Consider the following 20,185-nt stretch of genomic DNA (forward strand, 5'->3'; position numbering starts at 1 on the left):
CGGGGCGGCCGGGGAGCGGGGCGGGGCAGGGCCGGGCGGGGCCGGGGCAGGGCATGGCCGGGGAGCGGGGCCCCCGCAGCGGGGGCAGGGTGCCGTAGGGTGCCGCAGGGTGCCGCAGCCCGCCCGCTGCCGCCCCTCCCGCAGCTCCATCCCGGCCGTGCCGGCGCAGCCATGGGGCACCCGCCGCTGGAGTTCAGCGACTGCTACCTGGACAGCCCCGACTTCAGAGAGCGGCTGAAATGCTACGAGCAGGAGCTGGAGCGCACCAACAAGTTCATCAAGGACGTGATCAAGGACGGCAACGCGCTGATCGCCGCCATCCGCAGTGAGTCCCGGCTCTGCTGCCCCGCGGCTCCGCGCTGCGACCGGGATGCAATAGGGAACAATAGAACGACGACCGGTTTTTCTCTATTTCCAACGCTCTCTAAATAGGAATGCTTTTTCTGGAATATAATTGCACCTCGCTGCTTCTGGAGCGTGTTTCCCGCAGTGCCTTTAGGAGAGCTGTGCCTGTTGTGTGCCGGTGCCCACGCAGGGCTGCTGAGCTCCCGCACCGCCTCTCTTAAGGACGGCGGAGCTGCGCTCGGTGAAGGCGCTCCGTGTCCTTCATAGATGGAGCACGCAGGTTCCTGAACGGGGCCCGACCGGCACGGCCAGCCTCTGCAGTCACGGCATCAGAGCGTCGCAGAACTGGGAGAGCTCAGCCCACAGTTCTTCTCTTTGTGCATGTATTGTTTTTGTTTCTTTCTGAATAACGATGAAAGCGGTATCAGAGCACACATAGACTTCAGTGCCGGCTCTAAGGGAGCTGCTCATTCAGGAGCACTGAGGCCCTCTGATCCCCAGAGGGGGTCTACTGTGTCCCAGCCCCACACCTACTGCCTTTTGTCCCCACTTTTCCCTCTGGCACCAATGCATGTTCTTTCCCAGTACTGTCCCTCGCATCTCATCTGTTACTGTAGAAGCTTAAAATAGAGCCCAAGACACTGCTGCTAGTGCTGTGCGTGCATCAGGCCAAGGGGAGAGAGGAGAACCTGCAGTGCAGGGTGTGTTTGTGTGTGTGCTGCGTTCCTTGTCTGCTTGGTTTTAGTTTGTGTTAGCAGGTTTAGCAGCCACCCTTTTGTTTAGAGCAGCTCAGGGCTCTGCATTACTGGGGCTGTGTCTGGCATAGCCTGTGTGTGCCCATCTGGAAAACAGCTGTAACAAAGGCTGGCATGGCCCAAACACCGGCGTCACAGTTTGGTGGGATGCTGGTGTCCTGCAGAGGAAGCCAAAGATCTCTGCTCAGATCAGGAAAAAACAACAAAGAAACAACAGCAAATCAGAACCCGGTTGTTCTCGTCAGACCTGTCTGCTCTCTGAAGGCTCTGAGCCGTTTAGGTTTTGTGTGGGAAGGGTTGTTAGCAGTCACCAGTCTTACAGTTAATATTTCCAGTGAAAGGTAACAGATTCTCCTGTCTGTAGTTGACAGCTGACACTGAAACGTAAAGAAGAAAGGAAGAAAGTGGTGGTGAGGGTGGAGCTGAGGGAAGGATGGGAGGGGACTTGTGAGGAGGGGTGCTGTGGGACCTGGGGCTGTGCGTTACACATGTGTAACAACCAGATTAACAGCGACGTGGTGACACAGGAGGTGCAATGACAAAAGGACCAGTGCAATGGGAAGGTGTGACAAAGAGAAAAGGAAAGTGCTCACCTGTCTCTGAAGATCTCAGCTGACAGGAAAACTCCACAAGGAAGGAATTTCCAACCAGAGGTCTTTCCCTAGCGGCACTCAGCCCTTAAATGGGGTCTGAGAGAGGTGCAGCCACCCCTCCCAATCACACAGCTGAACTGCCTTCACCTGCGCTCCCAGGACTGACCGGTCCTTTCCCCAGGTGTTCAATCAGTGGTGCAGGCTGGGACTCAACGGTTTCCATACAACATGGCAGCATCCACATGGTGTATGGAGAGAAAGGCACACTGGGCCTGCTGTGCATGTGTGAGCTGCTGCCAGCAGTCTGCATGTAGACCCAAACCCTGGAACTGCCCAGAGCCGTCTTTTGTTTTCCATTTGTCGAGTCATAGGAAAAACAAGTGAGTGTGAGTCTGTGTGAGGATCTGCAGAACCCTGATTTACGGGCTGCAGCTTTGGGCTGTCGGTACCTGGTGCACACATGTCCTCTCCTTGCAGAAGTGTCTGGCAAGCTGAAGTTGCATGGAGATCTTAAGTGTGTTCTGACAGAATCTGAACATGAGAATCCTGCCTGGCACCAACTTTAATGTGGTAGCAGCAGCTGGGCCTCCAGTGTCTGAAAAGTGCTGTTTCAGTGACCTCCACTGAGGGTTTTTGGACTGTTCACAACAGGACTGAACGTGCTGGGTTAAATGCCTCCAGCAGGAATGTGCTGGTGCTGGGTGCGCAGCTGTAACAGAGCTCCCCACGGCTGGTGCTCATGTCCCTGTCCTGCTGCAGGGCAGGTGAGGTGTGACACCGAGGGGCTGGGGGCAGTGATGTGAGCCTGGTGGTCAATGCATTGAGCCCCAGCCTTTCATGGGTACTGGAGAACTGAGCATGTTGGCATTTTCCCCCATCCATCACTGACGTCTTACTCATTGAAATACAGTGTGTGAAACCCTCCTGAGCACCGTACAGCCTCGGATCCCACTGTCTGTTCCTGTGCTGGTCCCACTGCTGTGTTGCTGCTGCTGTGCTTCTTTGTCAACCGGAAAAAAGAGGGAGTTGTCTGTACACGGGACACACTGAGATGGCAAAGCAGAAGGTGGTGCCAAGCAAGAAATAGGACTAAAGCAAAGCAAAATATTGGGCAATTGTGATGATCTTAGACTTCAAAGATAGCAAAGAAGTTACTTTGAGACAAAATAAGAGATATTTTTGTTGCAGAGTTGGCCGTATCTTTCCCTATTCGTGCCAGAAGTGCTCAGAGCTGCTGGAAGTGCCGAGTGACGGTTTCAGTCCCCCGCGCTGCCCTCACGCTGCAGCACGCACTGGGATGCCCTGCACTGCTGCAGCCATGGCCCCCCGAGCTGCAGGGCTGCCCCGAGCTGCAGGCAGGCGGAAGGACGAGGAGCTCCGGGTGCACTGCCGGTGTTTCTCCTCCCTGGGAGTGCCGTGTCGTGAAAGGCAGAGAGCCACGTGTGCAGGGCGGCTCTGCAGTGCCGTGCACATCTCTTCCTTGCAGTGGCAGTGCCTGACACAAGCTGTGCGTCAGGCAGCACTCGGCGAGGCAGCCTTGTTGTCCTAGCAATACATCATTCACATCATTTTCTTTCTGTGGCTCGGTATGCTGCCTCGTCTTACTTTTTGTTGTTGTCTTGGCGGGGCTTGCAGCTTTCTTCTGTGTGTGTTGTTGTTTATGCAGAAGCATCCGTCTCTCCTGGTCTTTGATCTTCTTGTGCGATTGCATATCAGGTGGAGTTTGATAAATGTCAAGTTGGGGCTGTTTTTATTAATTGCGAGCGTTACAAAGGTCTGAGCTGGCTTTTGAAGCTGAAGAGCTTTGAGATCTCATGCAGATGTTGCATACATGCTTTTGAAATCCATTTCTGCACAGTGCGTAGTTTTGCAAATTGCTTCTGAATTTGCATGCCAGTTAAGCAGCTTCTCCAGGCAATGTGAGCGTTTCATCCTGGAAAGACAGCGCTATGAAGGAATGCACAGAGGTGTCTGTGCCTGCAAAGTGATTTGTACCAGAAGAGAGCAGACTGGTGTTTGTCTCCACAAAGCAGCTGCTCACATCCATCGGTGCCATGCAGCAGCCCAGCAGCACTGCTTGGCATGGAGATCTGTGCCACCAGAAGTGCAGGGCCGTCAGAGCTCTCAACAGATCCATGTGCTGCCATAAGGGACAGTGTTTGAGGATTCAGTGCTTCTGAGTACAGAAAGCAGTGTGTCAAGAATATGAAATACTGTAATGAGATTAAAGCAATCCTGGAGTGCCTGTCTGATTCCTGCAGAGCCCCCTGTGCTATTTCATGTGAAGTCTGTAGACAAAGGCTCGAACCCCTTGAGCGAGATTTCTGGCTGTTGGCACGGTGTCGTAGATCCAGACACTGTTTTTTCTCTATGTGTGAGCAAGGCTGAAGCTCCTCTGCAGAAGGGAGGAAGAGGAAGGTGCTCCGTGCCCTGCGTGCCCCTCGGCTGCTGGCACTTGGAGTGCTGGAGCTGTGTGGGCAGACGTGAGCTCTGTGCTGGGCGCCGAGGTGCTGGCAGTGAGATACTCTGTACAGAGCATGAGCCAGTGCTGCCTTAATGGATGTGCACGGAACCCCTCTGTGTGTGTTCACAGAGCCCCTCCGTGGGGGTGCACTGTTCCACAGGGGGGCACAGAGCTGATCCATGGGGGGGTGTGAGCCCCAAGTCTCACAGAAAGCCATTCCTTCAGCTGCCTGTGGGGGAACCTGGAAGCCAAGCAGGGTTTGTGTAAATCATTCACTGGTCAGGTGCGTGTGAAGAGCTGCTGTGCACCCAGGATCATTGTGCTGCTTAAACACGGCTCTGTTCTCCTCTCCTCTGCTTGTATCCTCGCACTTCCCTGTGCTCAGAATCATAGAACCACTCAAGTTGGAAAAGACCTTAAGGATCATCGAGTCCAACAATGACCTAGCAAAGTTCCCTGGCTCTAATGACCTTCCGCCAAACCAGCGCTCGGGCAGCGCTCAGCACCTGAGCTGTGCACTGAGCTGTGCAGGAGCAGACCTGCGGGGCTGGGCAGGTGCTGGGAGCGTGGGCTGGCTCCGCTCAGCCTGGCCTGTCTGCCTGCCCTGTGTTTGCCATTGCAGCAGCACAGGGACGTGTTATCAGGAATGATAAAAGCAGCTTCCGAGGAATGTGTTTGGGATGCAGAGCACTGCAGGGAGCCTGTCTGGAGCTGCTGACAGAGCAGGCGGCTCTGAGTGCTCCTGCGTGAACTGCTTCAGTCCCGTGTCCAGAGCCCAGCCTTTTCACAGCCCGTGAGGTAGGGGGCTGTGGGAAGCTCCTGAGGCACAAAGCTGCTGTTTGCCCCCGATGCTTTCTCTTTGGCCTGTTCCTGAAGCAGGGAGCTGCCTTGGGATGTCCCTGGGGCAGGGATGGCTCACTGCCATAGAAACACCTTCCCCCCTCTTTCCTGGAGTGAGTTACGATATAGCAGTTCATGTTAAGCTGTTCCTGGACTTCTGCAGGGGAAAAATGACTTGCTGGAAAATACAGCACTCCCCTCCAGCAGTACTATCTGCTTACATTTTCCTGCTCCTTGCTGCTCTTCTTCAGCCAGGGCTGCTCGGATGCCCACTGGCACGTGCTGAGAATTCCTTCCTTGCTTGGCTATTGCAGCCATCATTTTCCAACACTTGTCCTAGCCCTAATAAGAAGGTTTTTAGAATTGTGTGGAGTTACTATTGATAACTTTAATTTTTTTCTCCTAATTTCTCAGCTTTTATTGTCTGAAAAGATAGCAAACCAGCTTAAAAACAGTAAATTACATATGGGACACCTCTTCGATCCAGCAGTTTACACTCTGTAAAGTAAGGGTGTCGAGGACGTACTAACAAGGACCATTCACATCTCTGCCTCAAAGAGCACAGGAAGAGAACGAGAGCCTTCACATAGCTTTGAAGGGAGCTGCGTGCTCCTGAGCCCCTCTGTGCAGCGTCCTGCTGTGGGGTGGGATGGCAGCAGGGGCAGCAGGCACGGCTCAGCACATCCTGTGTGTCTGTACGGCGTGCTGCAGTGCTGGTGCGAGCAGGGGGTGAAAGTGCTTTGGCTTTGGGTCACCGACATGGCTGGATGTGTGTAAAGGTATCTGCCACACCTGGTTCCTCTCACCGAGAAATCTCATCATTTTTTTCCTTCGGACCTACCTCTGCCTTCCTGAGGGAGTGGAACTCGAGCCCTAGTGCAATGCTGAGGCAGTGCTCGGCTTACAAAGCACTTTGTGTGTCCGTACGGCAGCACAGAGCTGCTCCCGTGCCACTGCCAGCTCTCCCTGCTGGCACTTCTGTTCCTGTGCCGCGTTCAGACAGGTGGATGAAGGGGGCTCCCCACAGCCCAGCAGGCAGCAAAGGAGCTCATTTTCCTGGGATTTAGGCGCCGTGCACAGAACCAGAGGTCACAAGTCGGTGTAAACCTAAAACAGATATGCCTTAATCAGAAGCTAACCAACGAAGGAAACAAAGCAAGCTGCTCCCAAAACCTAATCTGCAGAAGCAGGCAGGAAGGAAAAGGAGCATGCACAGTATCTGTGTGCTCCAGGAGTGAGGCAGAACTTTCCCTTGGGCTGGAGCTCCTTGCTGTGCATTTGTTAGATTTTGTTTTGCTGCTGAGCACGGCAGGATGAGCTGGGTGGCCTCGTGCCCACGCTGCAGCTCTGGGCAGGGCTGCTTGCTGCTGGCTGCAGGCGCCTCCTGGGGAGGGTCTGGGGTGGGAAGCGCCGGGCAGCTCTTCCTGCCTCTCCCCGTCCCCTGGCGCTGCAGCACAGATGGTGCTGGAGCGTGTTGTGGTCCAGTGTCATCCTGCTTCAAGCGAGCCAACACACAGTATTCTGGGGGGGCTTTTCCCAGCACGGGTCTGCACCCCAGTCTACTTCCCAGTGCTGTGCCATGCAGGAAAGCAGCACCCATTGCACAGGGAGCTCAGCCAGCAGGCACACAGCCACCTGCTTTCCTGGGAAATGGGGACGATCACAGTGTGAGAGCCCTGAGATCAGCTGCGAGCGTGGTGACGCGGGCAGGATCACAGCACTGGGGAGCTTTCATGTGTGTAAGTGCGTTTGCTCTTCTGCCACACGTGAGACAACCACACAGCTTTTCTTCCATGTTCTGTTGCCTTTCTTGGCCTGTTCTCTGGAAGGATGTGGGTGTTATCCCTGTTTTGTAACGTGTCTGAAAATCCGCAGCTCGCAGCAGCGCTGCTGCTGACTAAAGCGTTTCCTCTTGAGTCACCATGTGAAGACTCAGCTTTTCTGCCTTCTTCCTTGAGAAATGTTTTGAATACTTTGGTTAATAATTCTGTTGGTAGCACGCTGGTAACTACAGATGTGGCTTCCTCGTCTGCCTGCCAGCTTTCTGTGGGTGGCTTCAGCAGTGCTGCGCATGCTGGCGGGGTGCTGTGCCGTGCTGTGCCGCAGGAGAGTGGAGCTCCAAGCTGCCCTCTGGCTCATCCCCCAGCCCCAAGCTGTGCGTCTGGGCTGGTTTCAGCAGGAGCTGCTGCCCGCACAATTGAGCTGACCGTGGCCATGGGCGTCCTGTGCCGTGGATGTCCCCATACCGTGGGTCTGACCATAAAAGCTGTGCCCTGTCCCCCTGAGCTGTGCTCAGCGCTTGGGCTTGAGAATTACAAAGTTTCTGTGCAGCCTGGAGAGCCCTGATGTTCAAAGGCAAAGAATGGCCAACTTTGTCCCATGAACTCTGTAAAGCTCTGCGTTACAGATGTTGAACATGCAAAAGGAGACCGCTGGTGAAGTTCAGCAGGCAGCGATTACTAAACATGAAATAAAGGTTTTGTTCTATAGGAGCAGCTGATAATTGTGAGGTGTAAGGCTTTGGAAACTTCTCCTTTTGGTGGTGTGGAGTTCTCCGTGGTTTCACTCTGGGCTGCAGAATGCTCGCTGCTGTCGGGATCCCTCTGCTGGGCAATGCCACCCTCAGGTCCTGCTGGTTTGTGTTTCTGGACACATTCAGAAAGGCCCTTTGCAGCCGATGTCCTTTTTGTCACTGAGTTCTCCATACAGGTGAATGTACGGTCACGGTCATGTGCTGCTTCAGTGGTGATAAAAGCAGTTGGACAATAGAAGGCCTTCATGGCAGCTTCCGAGCTGCTCTGTGCTGTGTTCCCCCTCTGTTTTTGTCTAGTTTCTGTTCCTCCAGCCAGCACTGATTACAAAGTGCTGAGCCTAGATCTTTTTAAAGAAGCATAATTTCATTAATCTTACTGAACAGCGCAGCTGTGAAAACAAGGAGCGACAAACAGGACCTGCAGCTGAGCTGTCAGGCTGCCAGGCAGGTCCTGCAGGTCTGCAGCAGCAGCTGTCCTGAACGGCACCGGACCCGAAGGGACGCCTGCAGCAGGGTGCGGCGGTGCTGCGTGGCGGTGGGAGGACAGAGAGGCAGTTCTCAGAGGTGCCCCGTCACTGCTGGGACCTCGCTGGTTCCCCAGTGTCCCGGGGCAGGACTCTATGGCCGGTGCCCGGCTGCTTGCAGCGGCATGGTGAGGGCAGGGTGAGCGGGGTGCAGCCTGCAGACCTGCCGCACCGTGGGCCATGGTGGAAAGCAGCCACACATGAGAGCTGCGGCCTGTGCCAGCACCGAGCCGGGCTCCTGCCTGGCCCTGCTGCCAGCAGCTCTGCGGTCCCACCGAGGGCTGAGCCGTGCTGTGTGATGGGAGGCAGTGCTGGGCCGGCTCGGGCCCCCGGTCACAGAGCTTGGGCTGGGATGGCTCCGCCAGCGCTGCTGATCATGAGACCTCCCCGTGGGGACCGCTTGCGCTCTGCCCCGGAAAAGAGCCTCTTGTTTTCGTGTTTGTTTTCGCTGTTCTCTCACTGCCTGTACAGTGGGGAGTTGCAGGAGCTGCAGCTCGCAGAGCACACCCTCCTGCTGCCCGCTGCCTGCCGCTGATGGCCAGCCCTGTCCTGCGTGGTGCTGCCCAGAGCTGCCATCAGCAGGCACACCTGGTGTCCGCAGGGCCACCTCCCTTCAGGTGGTCCTTCCTAAAACACCGTCTGCTCGCCCTGGCTCAGCACTTTCCCCACAAAGAGCCTGCTCAGCACCGTGATGCCCTGTCTGCAGAGTTAGGGAGGGCTCAGAAAGGATGGCAGCAGCAGTGTAATGCAGTGTAGTGCAGTGTCATCCACTGCACCCCGCTCCCACCTGCCCATGTGGCCCAGCTGCTCCGGTTGCTGTCAGCAGGAGCCAGGAGCTGCCCCAGGCACTGCCGGCCCCTCCTGCACCACAGTCAGGATTTGCTATTCTCCTCATTGTAGAAACACCACCCCACCTTCATCCCGAGCTCTGTGCCTGCAGAGCAGCAGCAGGGCAGCATTCCTCACGTGTTCGGGCCCTCAGAAGGCTCTCTTTCATTGCTCGAGTTTACTAAACTCCAGAGAGGGTATGAATAATTTCCTCTTCTACTGGTTCTTTGGTTTAGACAGTGGGTAGGCTGAAATTTATGCAGGGCTGTAGAGGAGACCCCACTGAGAAGGAAACATGGCTGCAGCCCTGTGGTGCACCATTAAATGTTTTCCTTCACATCACTGTAACTCAGGTGAAAGACAAAAGATACACATTGCCTCAGCATTGGGCCGTGCTGGAGCCAAGCTCTGACCCAGGGCTTTTGTGCTATGTGGGCTTGGTTGGGATGAAGCAGCAGCAGAAGTGAGCAGACTGCACTGAGCACACGGCAGCAGGACACTCATCAGGTCCTGTGATCCTCTGGGGCTGTAGGAACTCATCCTGAATGCAACCCTTGTGTAAACTTGGGGTTAAAGTGAATGAAGATGTGGTTGTTTTCCCTCTGACATACTGGACGAGGATCTGGACATACAGGATTGAGATAAACTGCAGTTGTAGCATTTCTTAACTCACATTTCCATGTTTTTGCTGATTTCTAATGCTGCTGACCATTTTGAACCTGCATTTCAGTGAGCCGTGTGCTCTGTCCCGGCAACCTCCTGCCTTTTTCCTGTTTTGCTGAAGGAACTGCTCCAGCTTTGCGGACCTCTGGGTCAGGTCGAAATGCCATAAAAATGCTAGAGGTGAAGTGTTGCTCTTTCAGGGGTCGAGCATTCAGAGCTGAGTTCTGCCTCTTGCTTGTGGTGAGCAGCATTAGTTTGTGAGTGGTGCCAACGCAGCAGAAGTGACTTTGCAGCAGCAGTGATGCTGCGGTGCAGCTCTGTGTGGGGACAGCAGTAGGAACCTGCGCCCTGCCAGGCCAGGGAGCAGCCTGTGCTTGTTTGCAGTTTCAGGAGGTTTGTTCTTTCTTTTGTTGCATTGCTTGGGCTGATCCATTGCCCACATCAGAGCTGGCAGCTGGGGAAGGCTGGAGGGCTCCTTGGGAGCTGGTTGGGAGCAGCCTTGGTGCTGTGGGCTCTGCTGGGTTTGGTCTCGCATCGTGCGGCTCAGGTTGGCCATTTGTTTCTGGCAAATGGAAAACCCAAATCAGCGTTTGAAGAGAGGCCTTTGTGAAATGTGAATTCCCATGGATCCAGAAGGCTGTAGGGCACCTGCAGAGAACCTGCCAGCGTTGAAGTGGAGCGCTGTCTGCTCGGAGAGGGGCCGTTTTAATTACCTGCCTGTAAGCCTCCCTCGTGTTCCGAGCACTGGGGCACTGCTACCCTATCAAGACACTTCTGTGCCTTTGGAACTGCCTACAAGGCTATCCAGAAGATTTTTCTTTCTTTTTCTCATCTGAAAAAATCAACATGTTTTTGTGCTCAGGCAGCTGTCGAGCACTGTTCCTGAAGGCACTGAGTCAGGGCTGATTACTCACGGCTTTAATGACACATCTGTGTGCAGCCAGGGCAGCTCCATTGATTTCAGAGCTGAGGTATGTTGGTGGGACGATGTTTGGGGATTTGGTGGAGTCAGTGCATGCTGTGTGACTGCAGCAGCCCTGCATGGTGTGCCGACTGGCCGCGCCGTGCTGCAGGCAGCGCTCTGAGCAGCGGGGCCGGGCACACGTGTGAAACCTCTGCTCTTGGACTGCAGTGTGGACGGATGAACTCCTTTATCATGCAGCTCCCTGCAGAATTATTCAGTGGGAGTTACTAACAATGGAGACGTTCTCTCCCCTGTGGGGCTTTACAGCCCTTTCTTTCTCGTGGAAGAGGAGTTTCTGTGTCCTGCGTATCCCACTGCGCTGCTCCCTGCAGGACACCAGAAAGAGTTCTGAAGTGACCAAAGCTGAGGAAGAATGTGGGTGCATCCCTCCCACCCAGACCACCCCGTGTCTGGCTCACACCAGGCAGCACAGCCCTGCCCTGCAGAAGCACAGAGGTGCTGGTGGCCCTGCAGCCATCACCAGCTGCTGCTGCTGACATTCTGGTTTTGGGAACACAGCGACACGTTTCACTTGGCAGCAGGGGACCACTATAATCCCATGGATGTTTGGGATGAGAAACCCCATTTTCTTTGCTGAAACCTTTTGTGGGACCCGAGGCACATCCTTGAGTAGCTGCAATCTCTGGAGGTGATTTTGTTACACATCAATATAATGACGTGACCTTCTGCAGCGCGTGTGTCCGTGCAGGGGCTGCACTGGGTGCTCATTCCCTCGCGCTGCCGGATGCTGCTGGTCAGCACTGTCCTCTGCTGAGTGGTTGGACCTCATCTTTCCTAGAAGAGCAGGTTACTGTGGCTACAGGTTGTGAAAGCCAGCGCCGTGTGCTGAACACTGCAAGGAAGGGAGTCCCAAAGGATTTCTGATCAAATTCATTTTGCTGCGTTTCCACGGAAACAAGCTGTGCTGAGCCAGCAGGGCCCTTAATGCTGACATGAAGCCATCAGATGTTCCGGTGTTGGACAGGATGAGCTGTGCCTGCCTTCTGATGTGCTGTCCTGGTTTGCAATTACAGCACCGTGCTCCTGCTCCTCTCTGCTCCCTGCACACTGCTGGGGCCGAGCAGAGCCCAGGGCGTTCACTTCCAGCTCTGTGCTGTGAGTGTAAAAGGCTGGGAGCGGGCAGGAGCTGCACGCCTGGCAGCCGTGTGTTTGCATCAGAGGGGAGGAAAATGAGGGAAAATGCAGATGCTGGGGGCCCCTGTGCATCACGGGTTCGGCCCTCGTGCTGCGCCTGGTGCGGCTGGCTGCCAGCAGGCACTTCTGCAGCTGGGGCAGGTGCCAGAACCATCCCTGCTTTCATTTGCCAATAAACTCCCATCGTAGCAATAGTGGTTTTCTTACTATAAGAGTACCCAGTGCTGTCTTTATAGTGTATATGTAGGATTTGTCAGAAATCAGTGTTCAGCCAAGGCTCCATACGTGTGTACAGACAAGCAGTGTTGGTCTGTAGGAATCTGGTTTCCATTAAGTGATCTCTGAGAGCCATGCCAGACGTTAACAGCACTGCTTCTCCCTCCAGCTGATTCAGTTCCTTCCTAACCCTAGACCTGGTGTGATTGCAGAATCCATCTGCAAGCACTGGGCACCTCCTGCTTCCCTGCCCCTGTGCTCATGTTCTGTCCAGGGCACCTTAAGGGCTGTTCCTTGGGCATCCCTCGCCTTTGTATCCAGAAAACAGGCTCGTGCATGGAGCCCTGCCCAGGTGGCAGCTCCCTATGATGGCAGTGCATCCTGGGGATGTGGTGACAGCAACCACCACCCTTGTTCTTGCTTTTGCCATGTGGATTCTGAATGGATCACAGCAGCAACCTGGCCTTGATTCATGCTGGGGAGTTTTCTGTGGGGATGGAAAGCCAAGACTGTTTGTTTAGGGATCGTAAATGGTGCTGTACAGCAACCCCTATACTGCAAAGAAAGGAAGAGAACAGGAGTTGGCACCAAGGCTGTGGTTGTTCTTGAAGCATTGTGCTGGTTTGCTCCTGTACTGCAGGAAAGAGATCAGTCGCTGGGAGCTGCTGGGAACCACTAATGCTGCTGGGAGCTGCTGGGAGCCGTGGGCTCTGAGGTGTGGTTGGGGTGAGGACCAAGGAGGCGCTGCTGGGGCCAGCAGTGAGATGAGGGCATCCCTCCAAAAAGAGAAGAAATTCCTATGTCAAATGAAACCCAATGGTGCCAGACCCATTAAGGGGCTCTGGCCCTCTTTCGCCATTAAGCTAACGTGAGATGTGGTTTATAGTCCACCTGGCTTTGCTTCAGCTTGAAGCTTGGCACGTAAAACTCCAGGCCAGACTGCTTTTTGAAAGGAAAATGTAACTTAAATCAGTTGTACGGTTTCTTTTTTTCTGGTTTTAAATAAATTGCGTTTGGCTTTTTCAAATCCTCTGCTCTTGCCATACCCCATTCCTATAGAAAAGGAATAAAGGAACTCAGCTGGCCAAGGAACATTCTGATAGCAGGGCACATTGCTGGGCTGACACCAGAGGGAAAAGTGCTGCGGGTCCCTCAGTCCAGGTTAGGGCTGGGGTTGGGGTTAGGGCCAGGGTTAGGGCCAGGGTTAGAGCTGACAGATCCACAAGGTGTGGGCAGCAGTGGGAGGTGCTGGAGCAGTCATGGGCTGCCAGCGAGGGGATGGTTAGCAGGGATAGGATGGTTAGCAGGGAGGAGATGGTTAGCAGGGAGGAATGGTTAGCAGGGAGGGGATGGTTAGCAGGGAGGAACGGTTAGCAGGGAGGAACAAAGATCTGCCTGAGTAAGGAGTGAATAGGAGCCTCTGGGCTCAGCATGTGAATGCACTGAGTGCTGCGGGCACTGAAAGTGAATTATTTGCGGAGGTTTTCCACCAAGTTAATGACATCATTCTGTGCCAGAGTTCACCCATTGACGCTCTCAGGCTCTCCTAGCAGCTGGTTGCTAAATGGCCACATTCAGACTTGAATCTGCCCATTGAAGGGCAAAGTTCTGACCCTTCTGAGCAAACTCAGTGAGCAACTTGAGGCTGTGCTGTGCCTCCAGTCTGTGTCCTCTTCCTCTTACAGGCCATAAATGCAGATATTACAGGAGAGGTTTAGGTTGGATATGAGGAGGAAGTTTTTCACACAGGGTGGTGAGGCACTGTTCACAGGTTGCCCAAGGAGGCTGTGGATGCCCCAGCCCTGCAAGCATTCGAGGCCAGGCTGGATGTGGCTCTGGGCAGCCTGGGCTGCTGGTTGGCGACCTGCACACAGCAGGGGTTGGAACTGATGAGCATTGTGGTCCTTTGCAACCCAGGCCATGCTGTGATTCTGTGATTCTATGATAGTAGCCCGCACTTAAGCAGGGGCAGTTCCTCACTGATTTGTATGTTTGTGCAGAACTGTCATTTTTGGCCATTCTCTGCACACTGACATCTGCTCCTTCACCTCTTCCACGTCTGTCACTTCCTGAATTTCTCAGAGCTCTGGCTCCGGTGCTCCTCCACCAAGGGTTCCGGTCTGGTTCTGTGCAGTCCAAAGTTAGGGAAAACAGCCGTAAACCAAAGTCTGAAATGATTCATTTGCTTTTGCGTTATGTCCACACCCTGTTGGCCGTACGTAAGGTGAGGTCAGCCCGTCTGTGCCTCAGGTGTTTGCTGTTGGAAGGAGACCGCACTGCCAGCACTGATGCATGGCTGCCATCCCCATCCCCATGGCCGTGTCCCTCTGGCTGCCATCCCGCAGGTCGCTGCCTGGCTGGGGCTGCCCTGCATTCATGCCACCCGTCCCTGTGGAGTGGTTCTGCCAATGTAATCAGAGCCATGTCAACAAAGGAGCCACTCAGAAAGCTGCGGAGCAGCCACACAGGATGCGAGGACACAAAGGATCCCTTTGGCTGGAAATGTCTCTGCAAAGTCCAAAAATAATTGGGGCTGAGCTGCAGCACCTCAGGAAGTGTCCCTGCCTGGGGCCGGGAGCTCCCTCAGCAGCTGCTGCACTGTCTGACCCCCGGCGGCTCTTGGTTTGGGTCCTCGTGATTATTTCTGCCTCTACACAAAGCAACCAAAAGCAAATTCATGGTGACACTGGGTTGTTTTTAACCACATCACTCTGTGTTGTATTTTTCCACTCCGAGTAAATTTCCTAAGGGTTCTGTATGAGCACTGTAAGAACACAGCCATCTCTTTGCCCTTTTCCAGGTTACTCCTCAGCAGTACAGAAGTTCTCCCAGACTCTGCAGTCCTTTCAGTTTGATTTTATTGGTGACACCCTAACAGACGACGAGATTAATATTGGTGAGTTTTCTTCTTTTTGATGCAAGCTTTCACTTACTAAGAAGATCTCTTTCTTTAGGAATCTGCCTATGCTGATGGTTTCTGAACAGAGCCAGGACCAGGTTCCTCAGCCCAGCAGGCACTCACACTGGCTCTCCATGGTCCCACTGTGCCCAACCAGCACTGACACAGTGTGCTGCAGGGAACACACTCCCCTCCCCTGGTGGTCCTGAGGCTCAACCCACATTTCCAGTGCAGAGGGAGCATGAGGTGCTTTGCTTCATGTCCTCTGATGCTGCTGCTCTTGCTTAGCTCTGCTGCAGGCATCTTGCAAGTACAGGGCAGCCCCGTGCTGCAGACTGCCAGTAACATCATCCTGTTGGAAGTGTTGTTGAATGGGAAATAGTCCCCAGTTGGTGTCTGCTCCCCACCCTTCTGGTTTAGGATTAGCAATCCAGAGTGATTCCTCCCTGCCAGCCCAGCATATGCCAGCTGCACCCAAGGAATGCAAGGAGCACCTTAAGCACAATGTGTTTCTGAGTGCTCCTGCTGCTGGCTGAGCTGTGGCATTGCTTTAGGGGGGCCGGGGCAGGAGGGGGCACGCAGGGGCAGCAGGAAATCTCCCACTGGCTGTGGGGCACTTCTGAAATAATGGCATCTTCTGTCAGTCTGCAGGGAGCTGCAAGTGGGACATGCTGATGTCAGGTCTCAGCTGGCGCAGGAAGGGGAAGGAAGCAGAGCCTGCTCTGCTGGTTGTGTTATTTAAAGCTGTTCAAAGCGGACTGTGGTGTGCCCTTCAAAATCTAATTCCCTTTATGGAAAGTTGGTAGGTGAAGCCTACTGGAAGTGAGTCAGCTTCCAAACCAAATGGAAATAGAGGTGCTGCATTTCCAAACACATCTGGGTAGTGCAGGGAGAGCTGTTGCATTCTAAAGAACCCTGGGGGAGCAGAGAGGTTTAAAGCAAGCAGCTGTATGGGCAGCGGAGAGAAGAGGAGATGTAAGACGCTTAAAGCAGCAAAACCCTTTTCTGTTTTTGCTGGGAAATATTTGTTTTGCTTTTTTGAGAAGAGGGCCCGTATCACCTGGTGTGAAGATGTCTGTACTGTGTTCCTCCTCTTACTGCAAGCCTGTAGCGTCTGCTCAGGGCTGAGCTGCTCTGCAAGTCTTTCTTGTTCCCAAAACACGAGCAGGGTGTTGGCATCTCCATAGCAGCTCCAGAAGCTGTCGGGCTTCTGAAGAGCACAGATGCGTGTGAGCGTAGGAGCTGCTCTGATCACAGATATGGGAACGAAGCAAAACATGACTGAGCTCTTATCGCCCGTCAGGGAACGTGTTTAATCTGCAAATACAACTGGTGCTGCTCTTTCTTCTTTTCGTGTAGGCAGACACAGCTGACACCCATGCACCCAAGGCAGTGGTTTTGAGTGCTGTGGGTCGGGACTGCAATGCTGGCACTGCAACGGGAGCCTGCACTCACACTGTGGGATGTGTTTGGGGGCCGCTGTGTGGCTGCAGCCAGGCCATGCATGCCTGTGTTCCTGCAGGGGAAGAAATGCACATCAGCAAAAACTTCTAGGTGCTGACATTTTCCCTATAACTCCATGGCTGGAGGCCTTTCCGCCCTGTGTTAATTCCTTTGCTAGCTCAGGCTCCTTGCACTTGGCTCCTAGTGCCTGTGTGTGTGCACCTCTCAATCCTTCACCGTGGAGCAGAACTCAGAAAGCACTGACTCGTCAGGAGAGCTGTGCTATGTGTTGGTGGTGCCAGCTGAGTGACTGCATCACGAGGTTGTGGTTTCTCTGCTTTGTGTCTGTCTCATCAGCTGCAGATTGAGTCCTTTAACTCCACAATTTCACGCTGGCTCACTGCACTGCAGCATCACGGCAGCTTCCAGCAGGACAGGTGCTTTTCCAAAGGTTTTGCCTGTGGATGTGGAGCCCTCAGCTTGCAGATACGGCAAAAATGCATCCTGTCCCTTATCTGTGGCACAAGCTATTGCTGTGTGTGCCTCACTGTGTGTGTGGTTCATTCATTCATTCCCTTGTGGCTGTTCATGCTGAGAGCCCTTGGTGCTGCCCTCCAGAGCTCTGCTGCAAGCCTCTCTGCTGGGCCACCTTTTGGTTGGTTCTCAGATATTCTTTATATTGCTTGGCATGAGTGCGGAGCCTGAATACAGAGCCTGAACTGCAAGCAAGGGGATTTCAGTAGATATTACAGAAAAAACGCTGCTGTGTGCTGCTTGCAGGTGCTGTGTGCTGCTGCTGCTCCTGGAGCTGGGGGCTGTGCATGGGAGCATCTCCCAGCAGCACGGCCCTGCGCCCGCTCCGTCCCTCCCACACGGTTCCCAGATCTGCTCATGCAGCTGGAAGAGCCCTGGGGCTCAGCACCGCGTCGCGCTGTGCACAGGTAGATGACTGCCCGGAGCTGGGGCTTCTGCACGTCTCATTTCAGTGATGTTACTGCCTGCATGGTGAGAAGGGTTTCCCGTGACAGCTGGCTGCAGTCTGCCCCATTACCAGCTCAGCTGCTTGCTGTGCTCTGCCCTCTGGGGGCAGGGAGCAGGGCTGGATGTTCCTCTCCATCATTGCCCCTTTTCCTGGAAGGCGCTCTGCTGTTCCCACCTGCTCTCTTTTTTTCCACCAGACTGAACAAATCTTGCTTTTTCAGTTTGCTAAAGGAAAGGCCTCATACTAATTTTGTTTCAGTTGGACTCCAAGAAAAATGCTGCTGCTGAAGATTCTTTTTGTTTCATTGTTGAACACTGTGCAGAGCGCTGTCAGTACCCGAACCTTTTCAACAGCTGCTGCCCTTCCTTCCTCATCACAACGACTCTGTGCTTTTTGTTGCTGAACATAATCTCTGCTGTTTGGGTATTTTTACATCTTGTCCTGGCCCAGCAAGGGCCCCACAGCTCTCCCAGCTGTGCAGTGCTCATGTCTCCTGGCTGTCCAGCAGTGCGGGGTGAGCTCTGCTCGTGGCTGCAGGGATGGACCCAGCACAGGAGCTCTGCACACCTTCCAGCAGCCTGTCCAGCACTGCCACGTTGACTTTACCTTTGTTCTCCCTGCAGCTGAGTCCTTCAAGGAGTTCGCAGAGCTTCTCCAGGAGGTAGAGCTTGAGAGATCAATGATGGTAAGATGATTCTAACAGCCTTCTGGTAATTGCTGCCTGGTTGTATCTTGTAAATGCTAAATTATGGCCCAGCTGCAGCACGCAGCTTGGTGTAAAGCTTCTTGTCATGCAGGAGCCACAGCAGCAGGGCACTGTATTTGCAGCCCATGTCCTGAATAGCAGAGGGAGAGGTGCTGGATGGGATGGGCAGTTCCACACCAGCACCCAAACCTCTCCTGCATGCTGTGCAGCCACTCTGCTGCACAGTCCTGCACTGCCGGGCTGACTCTGGGTGCATTTCTGGCTTCGTTCTCCCCAGTGGCAGTGTGCACTGTCCTGCTGTGCAGCTGCCCTCCCTGCACGCAGCTCCTGCAGGAAGATTTGCTCCCTGCTGTCATGTGCCCTCTTCATCTTTGAAACTCCTCAACACAGAGCTAGTGTTGGCTTTCCATTTCGCTCTTAATTCCAGGAAAAACACGAAGGTTGGGCTCTGTGGAGAGCTTTTACAGCATGCCAGGAATTAGCTGCTTGGCGCTGTTTGCTCCTGCCTCGTGCAGCAGTGGGAGCTCGTGCCTGGCAGCACCAGCGGGGCACTGCTGCAATGCCCTGTGCGTCCATGGGCAGGGAGGGCAATGGGAGGAAAGCAGCTACAGGCTGCAGGAGAGCATGATATTTCAGTATTATTTACAGCCCAGGCAATGGCTCGTTCTGCCATGGGTAAATGAGTGGAAGGGATCGTTCCAGCAGTCATGAATGCTTTCTTGGCACGTAGCTGACTTTCCCAATTATTTTGGTTTTGCCTTCCACTTGCAGGAACAGTCTCTTTATAGTAGTTCTCGCAGGATGTTTCGTACTCTCATCATGTTCACCAGCTTTAAACTGCCTGAAAGGGCTGCACCATGCAGTGTCACATCCCCTTCTCTTCCCCTCTCCCTTCTGTAAAACATGGGAGACCAGGGCAGGCTTCCCTTCTTCACCAGTTTGACACACAGCAGTCGTGGTGCTGTCATGGAAGTAGGGCTCGTGCAGCAGCGTGCTGGGCCAGCAGGAGGGAGTACAGCTGTGCTGTCTGAACAGAGGCTCCCAGCCTGGTTCTGGTGCTGGGTCTGCAGGGGCACCAGGAGCAAAGCCTGCCTTGGCCGTGTGCCTGCAGCTGGCACCAGGCACGTCCTGAAGGGCTCCAGCTCTGGTTGGCCCTGGGGATTTCATGGGAATAACAACGAACATGGGGGAGAGAGATCTGGTTCACTGTCTGCCGGTGCATGTGCATATGGCAGGGGGGGAGAAACCCTTTTGCTAATTACCAGAGTTTCACAAAGCTTCATGGGCCGTGGTTCATGTTTTCCATGCATTACAAATGGAAACAAGCGGATACAGGAGGTTAAGAGACTTCACCTGTGGACAGAGCACAAGTTTGGAGCCAGAAAAGATTTTCGTTTAGAAAAGATCAAGGAGTTCTTGGCTTCCAGCCCTGCTCAGCCTCTGTTATGGAGAAAATGAATCTGTGCCCTGTAATTACAGTGTTCCTTTCTCTGCATGTTAGGTACAGAATGCTAGTGATTTGCTGATCAAACCTTTGGAAAATTTTCGGAAGGAGCAAATAGGGTTCACCAAGGTAAGACTTACTGATTTCTCTTGAATTCAAAGAGATTTGTTCTCTAGTGCTGTGTTTGAATTCCTTTCTCTTCCTGCTGTGTGCTGTTTTGTGAAAGCAGACAGTTGTTGCACCACATGTAGGCTGCATGCGTTCAGAATCTTCCTCGTCTGATGCTGGCGCTCAAATGCTGGGGTGACTTTTACTCTGATTTTTCAGTCATAAGAGGCTCCAAAACCTTTTCCTGAATTCTTTGGGTTCTCTTCTGGCATAATTCCAGCTCTGTCTCTGTCCTGAGTGAGGAATGCTTGTTTCAAAGCAGGGTTAAGAACTATTCCCTGCTTCTTTCCCTTTTCTCCCTTCTGTTCATTTAATGCTGAAAATGAAATGCTTTCCCCCCATAAATGTGTCCTGGAGTGAGGAGGGGGAGGACGAGCAGCAGAGGCCAGCAAGCAAAACTTGAGCACTTTTGTTATAAAATATTTAAGTAAAACTTCTAATGAGTCTTTCAGATGGATGAAACTTTACAAGAAACAAACTGTAAAAATCAAATACTGCGCATGTTGAGTAGGAAAGATTATTTTTCCCTTGTCTGCTATCAAGAAGTCCAGGTTCCACGTTACCCAGAGGCAGCTTGAAACGAAGCTGGCTCGGAACCAGCTCAGAAATGGAGATGTTTTGGAGAACACTTGGGGCTTGGATTCAGCCCAGCCCATCTGGAGC

General features: G+C 53.6%; 1 protein-coding gene and 1 long non-coding RNA gene across 5 annotated transcripts in view; one reads left to right on the forward strand and one right to left on the reverse strand.

Annotated features, from left to right (window-relative positions):
- Positions 1-124: 124 nt before the first annotated feature.
- The window catches only part of OPHN1 (oligophrenin 1), a 47,765-nt gene continuing 27,704 nt past the window's right edge, over positions 125-20,185 (forward strand). For all 4 annotated transcript variants that reach the window (XM_042886355.1, XM_042886356.1, XM_042886357.1 and 1 more), the window contains exons 1-4: positions 125-325; positions 14,681-14,776; positions 17,828-17,889; positions 19,412-19,483. In XM_042886355.1, coding sequence (XP_042742289.1) covers positions 172-325; positions 14,681-14,776; positions 17,828-17,889; positions 19,412-19,483 — 384 coding nt within the window. In that variant the 5' untranslated portion in view covers positions 125-171. The remainder of the gene's footprint in view (positions 326-14,680; positions 14,777-17,827; positions 17,890-19,411; positions 19,484-20,185) is intronic.
- Positions 150-1,744, reverse strand: LOC122188229. Its single transcript, XR_006181527.1, has 3 exons — positions 1,694-1,744; positions 1,348-1,477; positions 150-1,258 (listed from the first exon to the last, which is right to left on the reverse strand). It is a non-coding gene; the product is annotated as an uncharacterized LOC122188229 (long non-coding RNA).

The sequence above is a fragment of the Lagopus leucura genome, unplaced genomic scaffold (genome assembly GCF_019238085.1).
Source record: "Lagopus leucura isolate 7727_CA_CO unplaced genomic scaffold, USGS_WTPT01 Super-Scaffold_100057, whole genome shotgun sequence".
NCBI lineage: Eukaryota > Metazoa > Chordata > Aves > Galliformes > Phasianidae > Lagopus > Lagopus leucura.